Source organism: Molothrus ater, chromosome 6, assembly GCF_012460135.2.
Source record: "Molothrus ater isolate BHLD 08-10-18 breed brown headed cowbird chromosome 6, BPBGC_Mater_1.1, whole genome shotgun sequence".
Taxonomy (NCBI): Eukaryota; Metazoa; Chordata; class Aves; order Passeriformes; family Icteridae; genus Molothrus; species Molothrus ater.
The window spans coordinates 25,430,043-25,443,752 of NC_050483.2; the positions used below are offsets into that span (position 1 = coordinate 25,430,043).

General features: G+C 41.7%; 2 protein-coding genes across 3 annotated transcripts in view; one reads left to right on the forward strand and one right to left on the reverse strand.

Moving 5' to 3' along the window:
- ITPKA (inositol-trisphosphate 3-kinase A) overlaps positions 1–5,663 on the forward strand; it is a 39,533-nt gene extending 33,870 nt beyond the window's left edge. For both annotated transcript variants that reach the window (XM_036385014.2, XM_036385015.2), the window contains 2 exons: positions 642–713; positions 1,559–5,663. In XM_036385014.2, coding sequence (XP_036240907.1) covers positions 642–713; positions 1,559–1,762 — 276 coding nt within the window. In that variant the 3' untranslated portion in view covers positions 1,763–5,663. The remainder of the gene's footprint in view (positions 1–641; positions 714–1,558) is intronic.
- A 1,018-nt stretch (positions 5,664–6,681) lies between these two features.
- The window catches only part of LTK (leukocyte receptor tyrosine kinase), a 93,247-nt gene continuing 86,218 nt past the window's right edge, over positions 6,682–13,710 (reverse strand). Inside the window, exons 27-29 of the mRNA XM_054515288.1 lie at positions 12,879–13,013; positions 12,455–12,545; positions 6,682–11,830 (exon numbers count right to left, since the gene is read on the reverse strand). Coding sequence (XP_054371263.1) covers positions 11,057–11,830; positions 12,455–12,545; positions 12,879–13,013 — 1,000 coding nt within the window. The 3' untranslated portion in view covers positions 6,682–11,056. The remainder of the gene's footprint in view (positions 11,831–12,454; positions 12,546–12,878; positions 13,014–13,710) is intronic.

Here is a 13,710-nt window from a genome sequence, read left to right on the forward strand (position 1 = left end):
AACTCATCTCAAAGAGGAATTCCTGTGTGCTAATCCATGGGTAGCACAACAGGCATGTGGTAGATGGCATAACACATCTCTTGTCTTTGGAACTTCAAAGGATGCTGTAATGTTTTGCTGCAGTGTGGAAGCCATTATGAAGGCAGAGTAGCCGTGCAGGAGGAGTGTGCTTGGTAGCTCAGGGCAGCCTTAAAAATCTGCACTAGAACTTTGTATATTAGGCCTTGATTCTTTTTATCCCCCCTCTGCCCCCACCACAGTTGGAGCTCCTTGTTTCTCTAACACAATTTCTTTCTTTTCACTTTGGGGAACTGGAAGATTTTTAATTCCTTAAAAACCTTTTCTCTTTATTAAAAACAAACAAAAAAAAAAATTGCAGAAAGCCTGATGACATCCAAATCAAGGGAGATAAGTATGCCTGGTGTAACACATGCAGCAGATGAACTCCAGTCTTTTAATTCACTATGAAAGCTTGAAATGTATTTTCAGATTGACTTTCAAGTGATGAACCTGTCGTTTTGAAGGACCTCTAGCCTAAATATGAATATGATCTCCTAATTATATTGACTCTCATAAACAGATTATTCAGTTTTCAATGAAATGTTTATGGGTTGTTTTGGGCTTTTTTTCTCTTCTTCCAGAAAAAATACCTCAAACGTCTGCAGGAAATCAATGTCATTCTGGAATCCTCGGACTTCTTCAAGCGACATGAGGTGAGCAGTGACTGCAAAGCTCTGGAGGTGCATTGCTTCTTTGTCATTCCAGTGTACTTCAGAACAGCCTGCTGTATAAGGGGTTTTGTAGAAGAAAGCTAATACATGTTTACAACACAGATACCACAAAGCCTCCACCACGATGGTACAGGAGATTAAACTAGTTGAGCAATAATAAATCCTCCTGTCTTTATGACATCCCAGCACTTATAGCTCTGGACCACTGCATGGAGTAGTTTATTAGTACCAGTTTCATATGGTTTTTCTAACCTGGATGTGCTCCAGTGAAATTTACAGGGGAATGGCATCATGGAAGTTTGCATTTGGTACAGTAGCATTCAGTTATAGATTGACAATGAAGGCTGTATTACTTATAATGGATTTATGTTGAAATACCATTTAATTCTGATGTCTATGTTCTCAGTGTGCTTTGCTGTGCAGAAGGCATCGTTAGCATTGTATTTTCTGCTTGTTAACAGCTCAAGATTTTGAGATTAGATATTTTATCTTGTTGATGCTCTCTTATCACTAGAGATATTTTTGTTAATCATGGGTCATGATGTGTCTTTGAAAGGAGTTATTAGCTTTGCTGAATTGCTCAAATTGAGACCTGATGCTAAGATGAAGAATTGCTTTTCTTCCTGTTTTCTGCTGAGTCCCATTTATTATCTACTCTCCCATTTGTACCTTACTGGGGCATCTAAATCATCAATTTATAAGTGCAGCCCAAAAGTCTTTTGGGTCACAGGTGAGATGAGGAGATCATCTTCTTAGCAGGAAGTGTTAATTGGTGGGGGAGGGCTGAAGATGTATTTTTAACTAGGCTGTCTCAATCTGTCTTCCAGGTTGTAGGAAGTTCACTACTTTTTGTACATGATGGCAGTGGGAATGCCAATGTGTGGCTGATCGATTTTGGAAAGACCACCCTTCTTCCTGATGGGCAGACACTGGATCACCGGATCCCCTGGCAGGAAGGCAACAGGGAGGATGGGTACTTGTTGGGATTGGACAATTTGATTGGCATCTTGGAAAGCATCACTGAAAGATGAGTTGAGAAAGGCACAAAACTTGCAGGGCTTCTCTGTAACTTTCTGCTTTACTGAAGTAGAAGGAAACTCAGTTAGAAGGAAACCTTTAACTCCAAACTCCTGAGGTTTTCAGTGCAGAGGGAGCTGCATCCAGAACCCAGCAGTCAGTGATCAAAGTTACTTTGCATCAGCCCTCTATGAACCTAAATGAATCATTCCAGATTGGTCTGTATTGCACCAGATGAACTTGAGACTGGTCCTCAGAGAATGAAGATCTCCATACTCGGGAATCACACCAGCATGAGTCAAGAGGTCTGTGTGGTAAGCCAGAATGATTATGATTTCTGGCAAAATGGGACTACAAATTGCTTCTTAGAGAACCAGGACAAATGCTTGGGAACTCAGGGCAGGAAAAATGATTTTTCAGGGAACTGCATAGTTTTGAAACCAGATTGTGTTTTTTCCTCTCTAATACCAAGTCCTCTTGTGTACACTATAGGTTGGACCAGCAACTTCTGCTACATTATGTTACAGAGTGAGCAAGGTGCAAATGGGTGTTAATCACAAGAAACTGGGAGCAAAGAGAGACAGCAGTTTATAGTGGCTTGATGTGGCTAACTGCTGTTGACCATTTCTCCCCTTCCCTACCCTAGCCTTGCCTCTATCCAAGAAAGGCCTTGGCTTTTTCTGTAGCCGCTCAGGAGATTACAAACACTCTAGGGAGAGAATAGCAGCCTATTGTCTCCAAAAACATTCCAGCTGGGTGGGCTGTTAGACATGTTGCTAAGTTGGAGACTTAGGCCTCTTGCAGCTGAACTGCAGCTCTGAAAATCACTAATGATCTTTCACAAACTCGACAGGGAACTAGTTTTTTTTTTTCCCAAGGCTTGTTTATTTTTGAAGATAAAACCCCTATACACATGCACACACTAGCAGTCAGCAACCAGTGTGATCTCTTAAGATCATGATTTGACTGTCTCTAAATGCATGTGACTTCTTGGCCATGTCCCTCTTCTCAAATATGATGCTGCCACTTAGGCATATAAAGTGGCACAGCATTCAGGGAGGTCATGTTTCTGCACTCACAGCATTACACAAGAATGAGATAATTCCCAGGCATCCTTCCTCCAAGGTATCAGCTCTTAACTCCATGCAGTTTGGGTGGAGGAATGTCAATATATTACATCCTATACTCCCTATCTGGAATCACAGGGTGATCTGTTCTTCATTATTTTACTGTGACCCAAGCACAGCCACAGCAAAACCAGTTTCTAGGTTAAAATCAAGAAAGATTGAATTGTTTTCTTGCAATGGCTTCACATACCTTCTCTGGTGGTTGCCTCTAGTCTCTGGAACAATTTTTTACATGCTGGCAATATAAATATTATCATTAGTCACATGTTGACTCACATGCCAGGTTTTAACGTGAATAATGTGGTGATGTAGTTTTCACAATGCAGGTAAGAGTTACATTGCCAGTTGATGGCTAAAGCCCTTTCAACATCTAGAGGTAGTAATGCACATTGATCATAAATTCCTGTCTTTTGTTGGTTTCCTGTGCTCAGGAAAGAGTCTGAGAACTTTGGATGAAGGTGACTGCACTTTTGGGAAACTGCTGTTTCAATAATAGTTGAAATCATAAGCAAAAAAAACCCTATAGAGTGCAGATCTGGAATGAAATCTGCAATATTTGTAGTTAAAGTTGGACAGACTTAATTTCTAAAAGGAGTTACTTTGTGTAACACACTAGAGTCTGTTGCATACTAAAAGATCAGTCAGATTTAATTACTTTTTCATAAACTTAAAAACAGGAGTATTGAAAATTGAAGCTCAGTTGTGATGTAAAAGTTAGATGACATAGAGTAGGTATTCTGCAGGAAGTAATGACATGTGGAAATATTTCATCTTAAACCAGAAGTTGTCTGAAACTGGTAATTATTTTTGCAGTTTGCTGCAAATTCAGACAACTTCTGTGGCCTCCAGAGTTTCTCTGTTTTATATTTATGGTAGTATGTTAATGAATTTTTCACTTGGAAGTTTCAGAGTGTTTACATTAGGTTTTTAGAAGTGACAGCACAGATGAAATCATTCCAGATGCCTCCTAACTTTTGAACTGCTGTGAGATGACAAATGAATCTGTAGTGAATTCCATACAGTTAAAAAAAAAAAAGTATTTCCCCTTTTCTGCAGCCAGCAGGTAAGCCATGGACAGCAGTGCCTAAGGACAATAGCATGTAAATAGGGCTCATAGGCAGGATTTCAATGACATTGCCTTTTTTATGAGACTGAAATTGCAAGCTGTCCTACCATAACTAAAAATAATTATTAAAGCTAGAAATAAGATAAAGACAGAAGTCAATTAATGGTTTGCCTAAATAATCTTCAGAGTTAAATTTCTTTCTTCTGTTACCACATATGTGGATCTTTTGCACCAATGTAAACTATTTTCTGGAGAGGAGATCTAAACAGTAGAGGTTGGTGCTCAAATGTCAGTTGAGAGTTTAAGACAAAATTTTAGAATAACTGGTCAGTTCTAAAGGAGAACTGGAACAAAGTGTTATCAATAGCTTCAAAGAAAACAAATCCTGGTAGCACCTGGCTGGTTTTTCAGTAGGTGGTCCTGGGGTTTGTTCCACTGCAGTAGCTGGAAAGGTCAGGGAAAAAGGAAAATCTCTGCTATAGCAGACACTGATCCGGAAACTCATTCTAGGTGATGTAAGTTCTAGGATGTTAGTTTTGAAATGGATCTTTGTCTTGCTAGGGGATTAGAAAGAAAGAAATCACAATCATCTGTTGCTGTTATGGGGAAGGAGAGAAGGAGGCAGCTTTTCGTAGCAAACTGCAAGTGTAGGACTTCAGCTGAGCGCTCTAAGGACCTGAGGCTGTGCGCTCAGGAGCAAACTGAGGGTAAGTTTTAGATTCCTTGTTTCTCATCAGGTGGCCCAGAGCCCCTGTCTATGGACACCCAGTTGCTAGTGTGAGGAAGCAGCATGGCCTTCTTTCACTGTTGGGTAAGTTGTGTTGAATAAGCTTATATTTACCAGAGGGTCGACATGGTGCACGTGCACAGGCATGTAACACAGGGGGAGCTGATGCTTGGTAACCAAGGAACTTGTTCACATGCAAGTCCAGAATGTCGTTCATTAGTGCATCTGCTGAGAGAGTGCCTCACTCTGGAGACACTGAGTACATGTGGTTCCACAGCAGGGTCAGAGATGCTGGCCTAGAGGCACTTTGGTGCTAGGAACACATGACCTCTGACTTAGGCTCCAAGGTCCTTAAACACACTAGTTAGGTGCAGCAGTGCTGTAACTGCTGCATTCCTGTGTAGATCAAGAAGTAGGACTAGGACTTCTCTCCCTCAGCTTCATCATTGACTTAGGTTTTTTTGGCCTTGGACAACTCTCCTAGGCATTGTTTTGTTCCAGTTTTACAGATGGGAACAGACCTACTTACCTCGTGGCAATGGTGTGAGGCTCTCCTTCATTAGTGCCTGCAAGCTGCTGTGAGATTCTTTGGAGGAAGGTGCAATATAGAGAAAAATTCACAGACATAGATCAGATAAGTTTAAAAATTATGGATGTTGAAGCCCCACAGAGATATAAATTTGGCTGAAATTTAACCAAAGTGGTAAAACCTAAATCCCTCTAAATTTTGTACAGGGAGGAATTCACTTAACATCTGATCCAGTTCTTGTTAAAGGGAAAGATTTCAATGTATCTCAGAGGGCTTTTGCTACTTTTTTATTGCTGTTGTTATTATTTGTTATTCTTAAGGTACTGAGATCAAATGGCCTGTATCATCCACATGCATCTGTTCTGAACACTACAATGCGATGCTGACATTGACTGTATTGGATGAGTGTTTGTTACTCTGAAGTGTGTATGCTACTAAATAAATCAGACTGAAGGAAAAAAAGACATCTACTGTGATTTGGTCATGTGAGAATAATATCTTTTCTTCAAGAATTTCTTTAGGGAAGGGAGAAAAACAGTATGTTTCACTGCTTTTAGTCTTTACCATATGGTACTTCCTAAAGCAAAACCAGAAGCCAAATGGTGGAGCTTGGTTCCAAAACCTATTGGTGTTACTTTTAGAACCTGATTCACCCAAAGCTTGTCAGCTTCCTTCAAGGTAAGCTCTGTCTCAGAAATCTCAGTGAATGGTCTACAGCCTATAAAAAAAAAGTGCACCAAGAGGCACTTGTCAGACTCAGAGCACTAAACTGTTCCCCTGGGCAGTTTTGTGTGGACACAGGGAAAAAGCACTCAGCTCTCTAGGACTGGCAGCACTTCTCAGCAAGAGAGAGTGTATTCTTATCATAGAGAGTGTGCAAAAAGTACTTATAAGAGAGGGAAAGAAATATCCACCATTAGTGTCTCTTTATTTTGTGTTGCAAATATAGAAGTATACACTTGTCTAGCTTTAAATTGCATAGAAGCAGGTGTGTCATCTACTTATGTACAGTAGTCACTCAGAAAGGAACGTTGGCTGAAGTGCTGCCTTGGTCAGAGGCAATGACAAATCAAAACCTGTTCACGTGACTTTTCCATTTGTGTGCTGTGATGGGAAGATGTGAGGCATGGCATCACTAAGGTCTCTGCATGGGATTGAGAAGGGTGGACAGCCAGGAGGAGAGAGCACAGCCAAGCCTACAGGAGAAACTGTCTCACACAGCTCAAGGTTCTAAGGAAGTCTGGTCCCTTTCTGACACTGCTGTGGAGATGCAAATACAGTGGGGGGAAAAGTATTCCCAGTAGCAGCAATTTCTTCTCTTTCAGGAAAGTAGGGAGAGTGTCTTGGAGGTGAAGTTACACTTGCAAAAGCCCATATCTATTTTAGCACCCTTGGAAAGCTTTCTTAGTGCACACCAGCCCATGGGCAAATTAAATGAGAACTTAGCTCAGGAAAAGGGTTGATATGAAGTGGGATGCCTTAGATCTGTGCAATTAAAAATTCTGTTTGTTTAGGAGAGCACGGATTACAAAGAAATGAGAAGCAAGGATTACAAAGAAATGAGAAGCAGGAGTAGCAACAAATGTGGAAAAGCAGAGAAAGACAAATTGAAATTTCCATTATTGTTTCATCTCCTGTTAATCAGTCCCTTCTTTAAAATGTAAGGATGAGGTTGTGTGAAGCAACATAAAGTATTAATGCTAAACACAGTCAAAAACCAACTATATACATACAATTACAAAACCAATTTGGTAATGTTAAAAAACAGACACCTATCAGGAAGAGCAATTTATAACAACCCTATAAATGGCTGATTCTGCAGGAGGGAAGTAGTGGAAGATTTCACATGGATTATAGACTAAATTAATCCCAGATCTCCAGCTCATGTCATTCCTCTAGGAAACAGAATTGGGTTTTGGCTTCCAGTTTCCAAATTAATCAAATTTTGACAGTATGGGTTTAACTCATTGATGATGCCCTAAAAATGTCTCCTCAATAAAAAACAGTTTCACACAAGTTACGTTTTGCAATGCTAGCAGTTGAGCACTATGAAATCTCTGATTGTACAAACAATAAGTTTCAGTCTCAGAATTGAAGGACTGAAGGTTGTAGAATGTATCACTGCAATTGTTTTGGGGTTTTTTTTTGAGATAAAATGGTTTGTACAGCATGTAGCATTCAACCTCACAACAGGAAAAATATTAACAATATTTCCTCCAGGATGTTAATTAAAAATTCATTATCTGTGAGGGTTTTTAAATAGCATCTAAAAAAAGATTACTACGGGTCAAAGATTCATGGCAATATGCTGACAGAAGATCATTCCATTTGGGAGAGTTAAGAGTATTGAGGCTGCTAATGCAGATTCTTTTAAAATTCCCAGCTCTTTCTTTTAGTGCCCATTTGGTACCTGCATCTCCATGTCTTGTCTTTTTAGAAAAGACTGCATCTGGCTCAGTGCAGCCCTGAGCTAAATGCTGTTGTAAACCATCAGAGTCTGTTTTGGAAATAAATAATCCATATATGCTTACTCTACTCTTACAGTTGCTCTTCAACATCCCACTCTTGATCACTCTTAGGGATAAGATCCTGGTCAAGATAGAATTCTGGCTCAGTCTCAGTGCAGCTTTGTCTATGTGCTTCCTGTAAATGAGTACCTTGATGCAGCTATTCAGTAAAATCAGGTATTTGTCCGATGTGCTGGACTTGCACTTTATTTATAAAATGAAGGCATAGCTACAGCAAAGACTGCCCTGGCACTCCTAATAGCACTATGCTCTCCTCTCACTTCACTTTTCAATAGCTTCCCTGGTTTTGTCACTACTGGCCTTTCTATATCTGTGAGTTATGTTGAGGCAAGGGCTTCACGGGGAAAACAGTGGTAGCTCAAAGCTGGGTAACTACCTGGACAGTAGAGATCATGCCTGCTTCTCACTGGAATCTTGGGGTATTTTATAGTCATTTAAAAATATGAAGAACTGTCTTCTCTCTGCTATTAAAAGTCTCTGGGAAGAGAAGGTAGTATAGTTAACTTCCCATGGCTTCTGAACCAGCCAGTATTTCACTCCTATTGCCACCAGTTTCCAGCCCCTGCTAATGGCTAAGGAGAATTGAAAGCAGAGTCATAATGGGCCTGCAAAAGCATGGCCCTGACCACCAGTTCTCTGCTCAGGACAGACAAGGGCTGAAGAGTGAGCTGGCATCACCTCCACTGCAGCTGAACCATGATCACTGCACTCTGCTGTGGCCTTATCTCATATTCACGGAGGAAGGGGCCAAGGTGCTGGCACCAAGTCACAACTACTGGAAAGTTTTATAGGTCATCTTTTGGGAGGAAAAAACCTACTAATATATGAACCATAAAAGCAATACAATCTGAAAGGTAAGGACAAACTGATTAAATTCCATTAGTTAAAAGTAAATGCATTTATTTTTGACTAGCATGGTCCAGAGGTGGCCAGTCTGAAATATGATCAAAAATGTTAGCCTTTGCAAGAGGAGAGAATGAGAAAGTTTCCTGCTAAATGGGCTCTTCTGCCTCATCCAACTGGACTGTAACAACTCCTGGATCTAAGGCAGGACAGGCAATGAACTAAATATGAGAGAAGCTAGAGAGCTAAAGCAAAGGTGAAATGGGAAGAAGGGCATAGGCAAAGTCATTCATCTCCCTTGGTCACTAAACCCATCAGTCCCCACATTTGTACTGAAATTTGCCCCACGCAGAGGGACCCCTCTCTTCTGACTATCAATGGTTTTACAACACCATAGATTTAGAATTATTTCCACACCATGGGTCTTTGCTGAAAGGTGACCATCATCACCATTTATGTCTGGAAATCATAGAAGGATTGGTGTGAAACAGGACCTCCAAAGATCATCTAGTCCAACCTCCCTGCTCAAGTAGGTTCTCCTATAGCAGGTTGCACAGGATCATGTCTGGGTGGGTTTTGAGTGTCTCCAGAGCAGGAGTCTACACAGTCTCTCTGGGCTACCTCTTTCAGTGCTCTGTCACCCTCAAAGTAAACACATGTTTTTTCTCATACTCAGGAAGAATGTCCTATGTTTCAATTTGTGCCTGTTGTCCCTTGTCCTGTTGCTGGGTATCACTGAAATGAGTCTGCTCCCATCCTCTTGACACCTGCTCCTAAGGTATTTGTATGCTCTGAATTGACATTGTATAAAACTGTCCATTCTAAAGTCAAAGGCCTAAAACTATACAAAGCATGGAAGAGATAAAAAGTCAGACCAATGAAGCATAAACCTGTGCTGAAGATGCCTTTCACTGAGGATGGATTCAGACTCCTCACCCTGTGATTTTCTTTACCATAGCTCAGTAATGTCCACCCTGACTGATGTAAAGGACAGGAAGTCTGTGGTCTAAGCAAGCCATCACCTGCTAGCCTGCACCTTCAGACTGACATGCAGCTGATCACTAAGCATATACCAGAGAACCTCTTGCCTCAGAAAGGAACTGGAGCAGTCTACAACCGGCATCTCACTACACAGCTTGATTACACACAAAGACAGCATGTAATTTGCCACTGGAGGTGTGACATTCAGGAGTGGTACAAGAACAGAATCCTTCCAAGACTGTTCAGACTTAATCCAAATTATTTGCCTTTTCAGTCTCCTTATTTTGCAGCTTTAATCTGTAAACATGAATTTAGATCCTAAATAACTGAAGAAAGCCTTAGAAATGAGCTGTCTTGGAAACAAATGACTACCTTTATAAACAAGTCTGCACTTGCAAGGCAAGGAACAATTGCTACCTGCTCAGCTGTGTGAAGCCAAGTCATGGCTTTACCTTTCTCAAATGGTTGAGCTATTCAACTTTCCTGTAAGTGCGGTTTGCATTAGATTTCCCTTCACTATTCTTCTCCTTTGCATTACTTTCTACCTCAGAGTATTAAAACCAAGAACTCCATCATACCACATGCTTGATAGTTACCCAAGAACCTCAGCTAAGTTCTTACCAACACAGCATAGAGAATTAATGCTGAATATCAAAGTACTTACAAAAATGAAGTTCAATTTAAGTAAAGTCCATTAAAAGATAAGTCCATTTCTCATCACACCATGCAGCTCACCCTTCTCTGAAAAACCACCTGCCCCTTCGATGACAAGAGCTGTGAGGAAAGCAACACCATGAGGCAAGCAGCACATTTCCTTCACTACTCAAAGGAATATTATCAGCTCCACCAGCTACTGCTTTTTTAATGGTAAATGTTTTCCTCTTCATTGCTTGTTTACAAAGCACATGCTCAGAGGAGCCTGATTTTTTTTTCATTCTTCCTACTGCTTCCAGTTTGAGCAATAGCTTCCACAAGGTCTACTAATAAAACAGATGCAAATGTGGCTGCTACTTTTTTTTACTTCCCTTATAGTGCATAAGCATTAGTAATTCACCAGGACCGTAAAAAGCTCTCAGGAATGTCGTAGCCTTTGCAAGTTGGTTGCTGCTGGCACAGCACATGTTTTTAGATTCTTGGTTCAGAAAGAAGCACAACCTGTGTTGGCCATTATTTCCAGCCAAATACTGCAGCTGGATGGCAGGTCCATTTCTTTTCACCTGAGCAGATTGAAAAGGAGTTCTTTCCTTAGGAACCGTATTCTGAATCAGACAAACAATGCCATTGTTCTCCACTTCTAAGCTGGTTCAGTGGAATGCATTTGAAGGACAGAGATAGAAATGCAAGTGCCTTTAACAATGTGGGATCCAGCAGGTAGACAGAGGAAGCAGAACATTGCTGATGTTGAGAGTTCACCCATCTGATCGAGCTAAAGTGGAGGAAGTTAGTGAAACAGGAAGCAGTCCTTCCAGACACACACATTCCCTGATCTTTGGAAGAACCATTTCTACTATACTGGAGTAACACTCAGGTCATCTGACAAAGACAGACCAGAGTCTCTCTCTCTTGATGTTTTCTCTTTTTTACAAAAAGGCTTTTCATCTCTGTGAAGACTGGAGCTCCTTAGCACAGCTGCTCTGACCTCTGCCAAGGCTGATGGCTGGTGCTCGGCACTATAGCATAGGTCATCATAAGCATAATTTACATTGCCACAGGGGAAAGTCTGGAGTTTCACCAGTTCAATCCCACTGATATCCAGGTGAGGGCAATTACTTTGACTTGGAGATGCTGGAGATGCCCGAGAGCTAGGAGAACTGCAATTCCCATCAAAGCCTGAATCTTCCCGCTCTGGATTTGCTTTGAGCTTGGAGCTGGGGCTGAAGTGACAGATATTCTCTAGCACCCATGATCCATATGTTGGATTCCAAAGATTTTTTGTTTTGTTTTTAAGTCTGTGGGCGGATGGGTTGCTGGGCTCCAGCTTCTGGTTTGAGGTCTGCTGGAACCATGACCCACTGTTGAAATCACTGAGGCATGGCAAGCTGGGCCCTCGGGCAGTCCGGTCGCTCAGGTTCTCCACCAGTAGCTCTTGTGGACATTGTACAAGTTTGTGCCCAGCATGGTGGGATTCCAGTGTCTTAGGTGTTGTCTGAGGGGTGAGAGAAGGGCTTACCAGCAGTGGCACTATCCCACTGGAAATGTTTGGGCGCATGACCATACTCCCTTCATCCTCTGGTGCAGGGCTACACTCCATGGGCAGCTCAGTGTTGATCACATCAGGGTCCTGAAAAAGAGAGACAAGAGTCTGTTACATCTTCAGGGTGACTGTCACAGGTACTCCTGCACATCAAACAAGGTGCTATGGTCCATCTGGACATCACATGCTGTTGAGATTTACATGTCTCCTTTGAGAAGAGACTGTGCTTCGTTGAAATCAGTGACTAAGCTGTAGTATAAAATTTCTCTTTTGAGAGGTTGGATTCAGACCTGGAGCTGTTAAATGTTACTGGATAGTGAACTCACTGTACCATTTCATTCCCCCTCTCCACTCCATAACTATTCAGCTGTGGCTTTTGAGCAACATTAGGCAAGGTCAGAACATGGACCTTGAGAGAGATCTAAATACCTTTCCATCACAAAATGAAGGACGTTTTGCAATTGAACAAGCTGAGAGCTAAAAGCATCCATTTGCACAGTATATGCTCATTATGGCTGGGCAGAAGATGGGAGAGTGAGGATGAACATTGGAAAAGAGCCAACAGCACCACCATGTTACTCATTACGTTACTAGTAAAGTAATTATGTCAGTCTGACAGGACCCTTCACTTGCCTTAGGGTCTAAAGCTAATGTCTTTGAATAGTTGGCATTCAATGGATTATCATCCACCTGGATACCAAAGACCAGTACCTGGGTGCAATACTTGATCCTTTCCAGGATGGTTGAGAAGTTTGGCCGATACTCTGGACTGTGCTGCCAGCATTGTGTCATGATCCGGTACCTTAAAGTTAAAAAAAAAAAAGGAAATTAATCAAGATTATTCAGTATAAAGTGATCAAGGGTCCAAAGGATCACACTTGGTACATGGCTCAAAGGAGGAGTGCAAAAGTGGATCTATCATTTCTAGATCCCTGGATCCTGCCTGACTGGGGAGCTGCTATTTAAAGCAAATCCTGTATTGCTCTAACCTGTATACAAGAGGCAGTAGCTCAAGACATATTTAGCAGTACCCACCTAACACAGAGGGCAATCACCATTCCCTGAGTAGAGGTGTCTTTGTCCACATTTTTGACATGTACTACACCTTGGCTTGTGAGAGTAAGGAAATACTTACACTGGCCCCGGACAGTTTTTTGGTGGATCCATTCTTCCTCCACTCGTGACAAATTCCAGCACTTCCTGATTGGTTTTGCAAGGGTAGGGCATGTAGCCTAGAGAGAAAATCTCCCATAGCAGCACTCCAAAGGACCTGTGTCAGAAACCAGCCAAAAATACGAGTCAGATTTCATTTGTACTCCACAAACCCAGCTTGTAGCTGTGTAGGCAACACCACAGCAATGACCTCTCAAAGCTGCAGTCCAATTACAGTAATATGCAATTAGTGTGATAATGAGTCAATGTTTACATAAGAAGACACCCCAATCAATCAAAACCTTTGCTCAAGCTCCAAAACAAGTTTTGCAGAGGTTTCAAAATATTTAGTAACTCTGAAGGCTTTCTTTCTGCTGCATTCATTATTAGTAGAGCAGGAAATGCCAAAGCACCCTTGGCTGTGTATGGTCTAACCATAAAGAACTGTTAGATCTGGCATGGATATTTCTTGCCTTAGTTGGGAAAACTTGAGATTTTTGTGTTGAGGAATACATTTGGTGCTGGTAATTTGGCTGCAGGTTGAGCTCTGGGTGGCAGAAGCCCAAGGCAAGAGGCTGTGACCTGGCACCGACCCTCTGCAAAACAAGGGACCCTCTGCAAAACAAGGGACGAGGACCTGTGGCATTGCTAGGTGACCGGACACTCAGAGACACAGCAGGAGCCAATGACTCCAGACTTTGGCACATTTAGCCTGTGAGGGTATAAAAGCCCAGAGCTTCCTTTGTTTGGGGCCCCTCCTCAGAGGAAGGAGCTCAAGTCGTTCTTTTGTTACTGCGTCTTGATTAAATTATTTT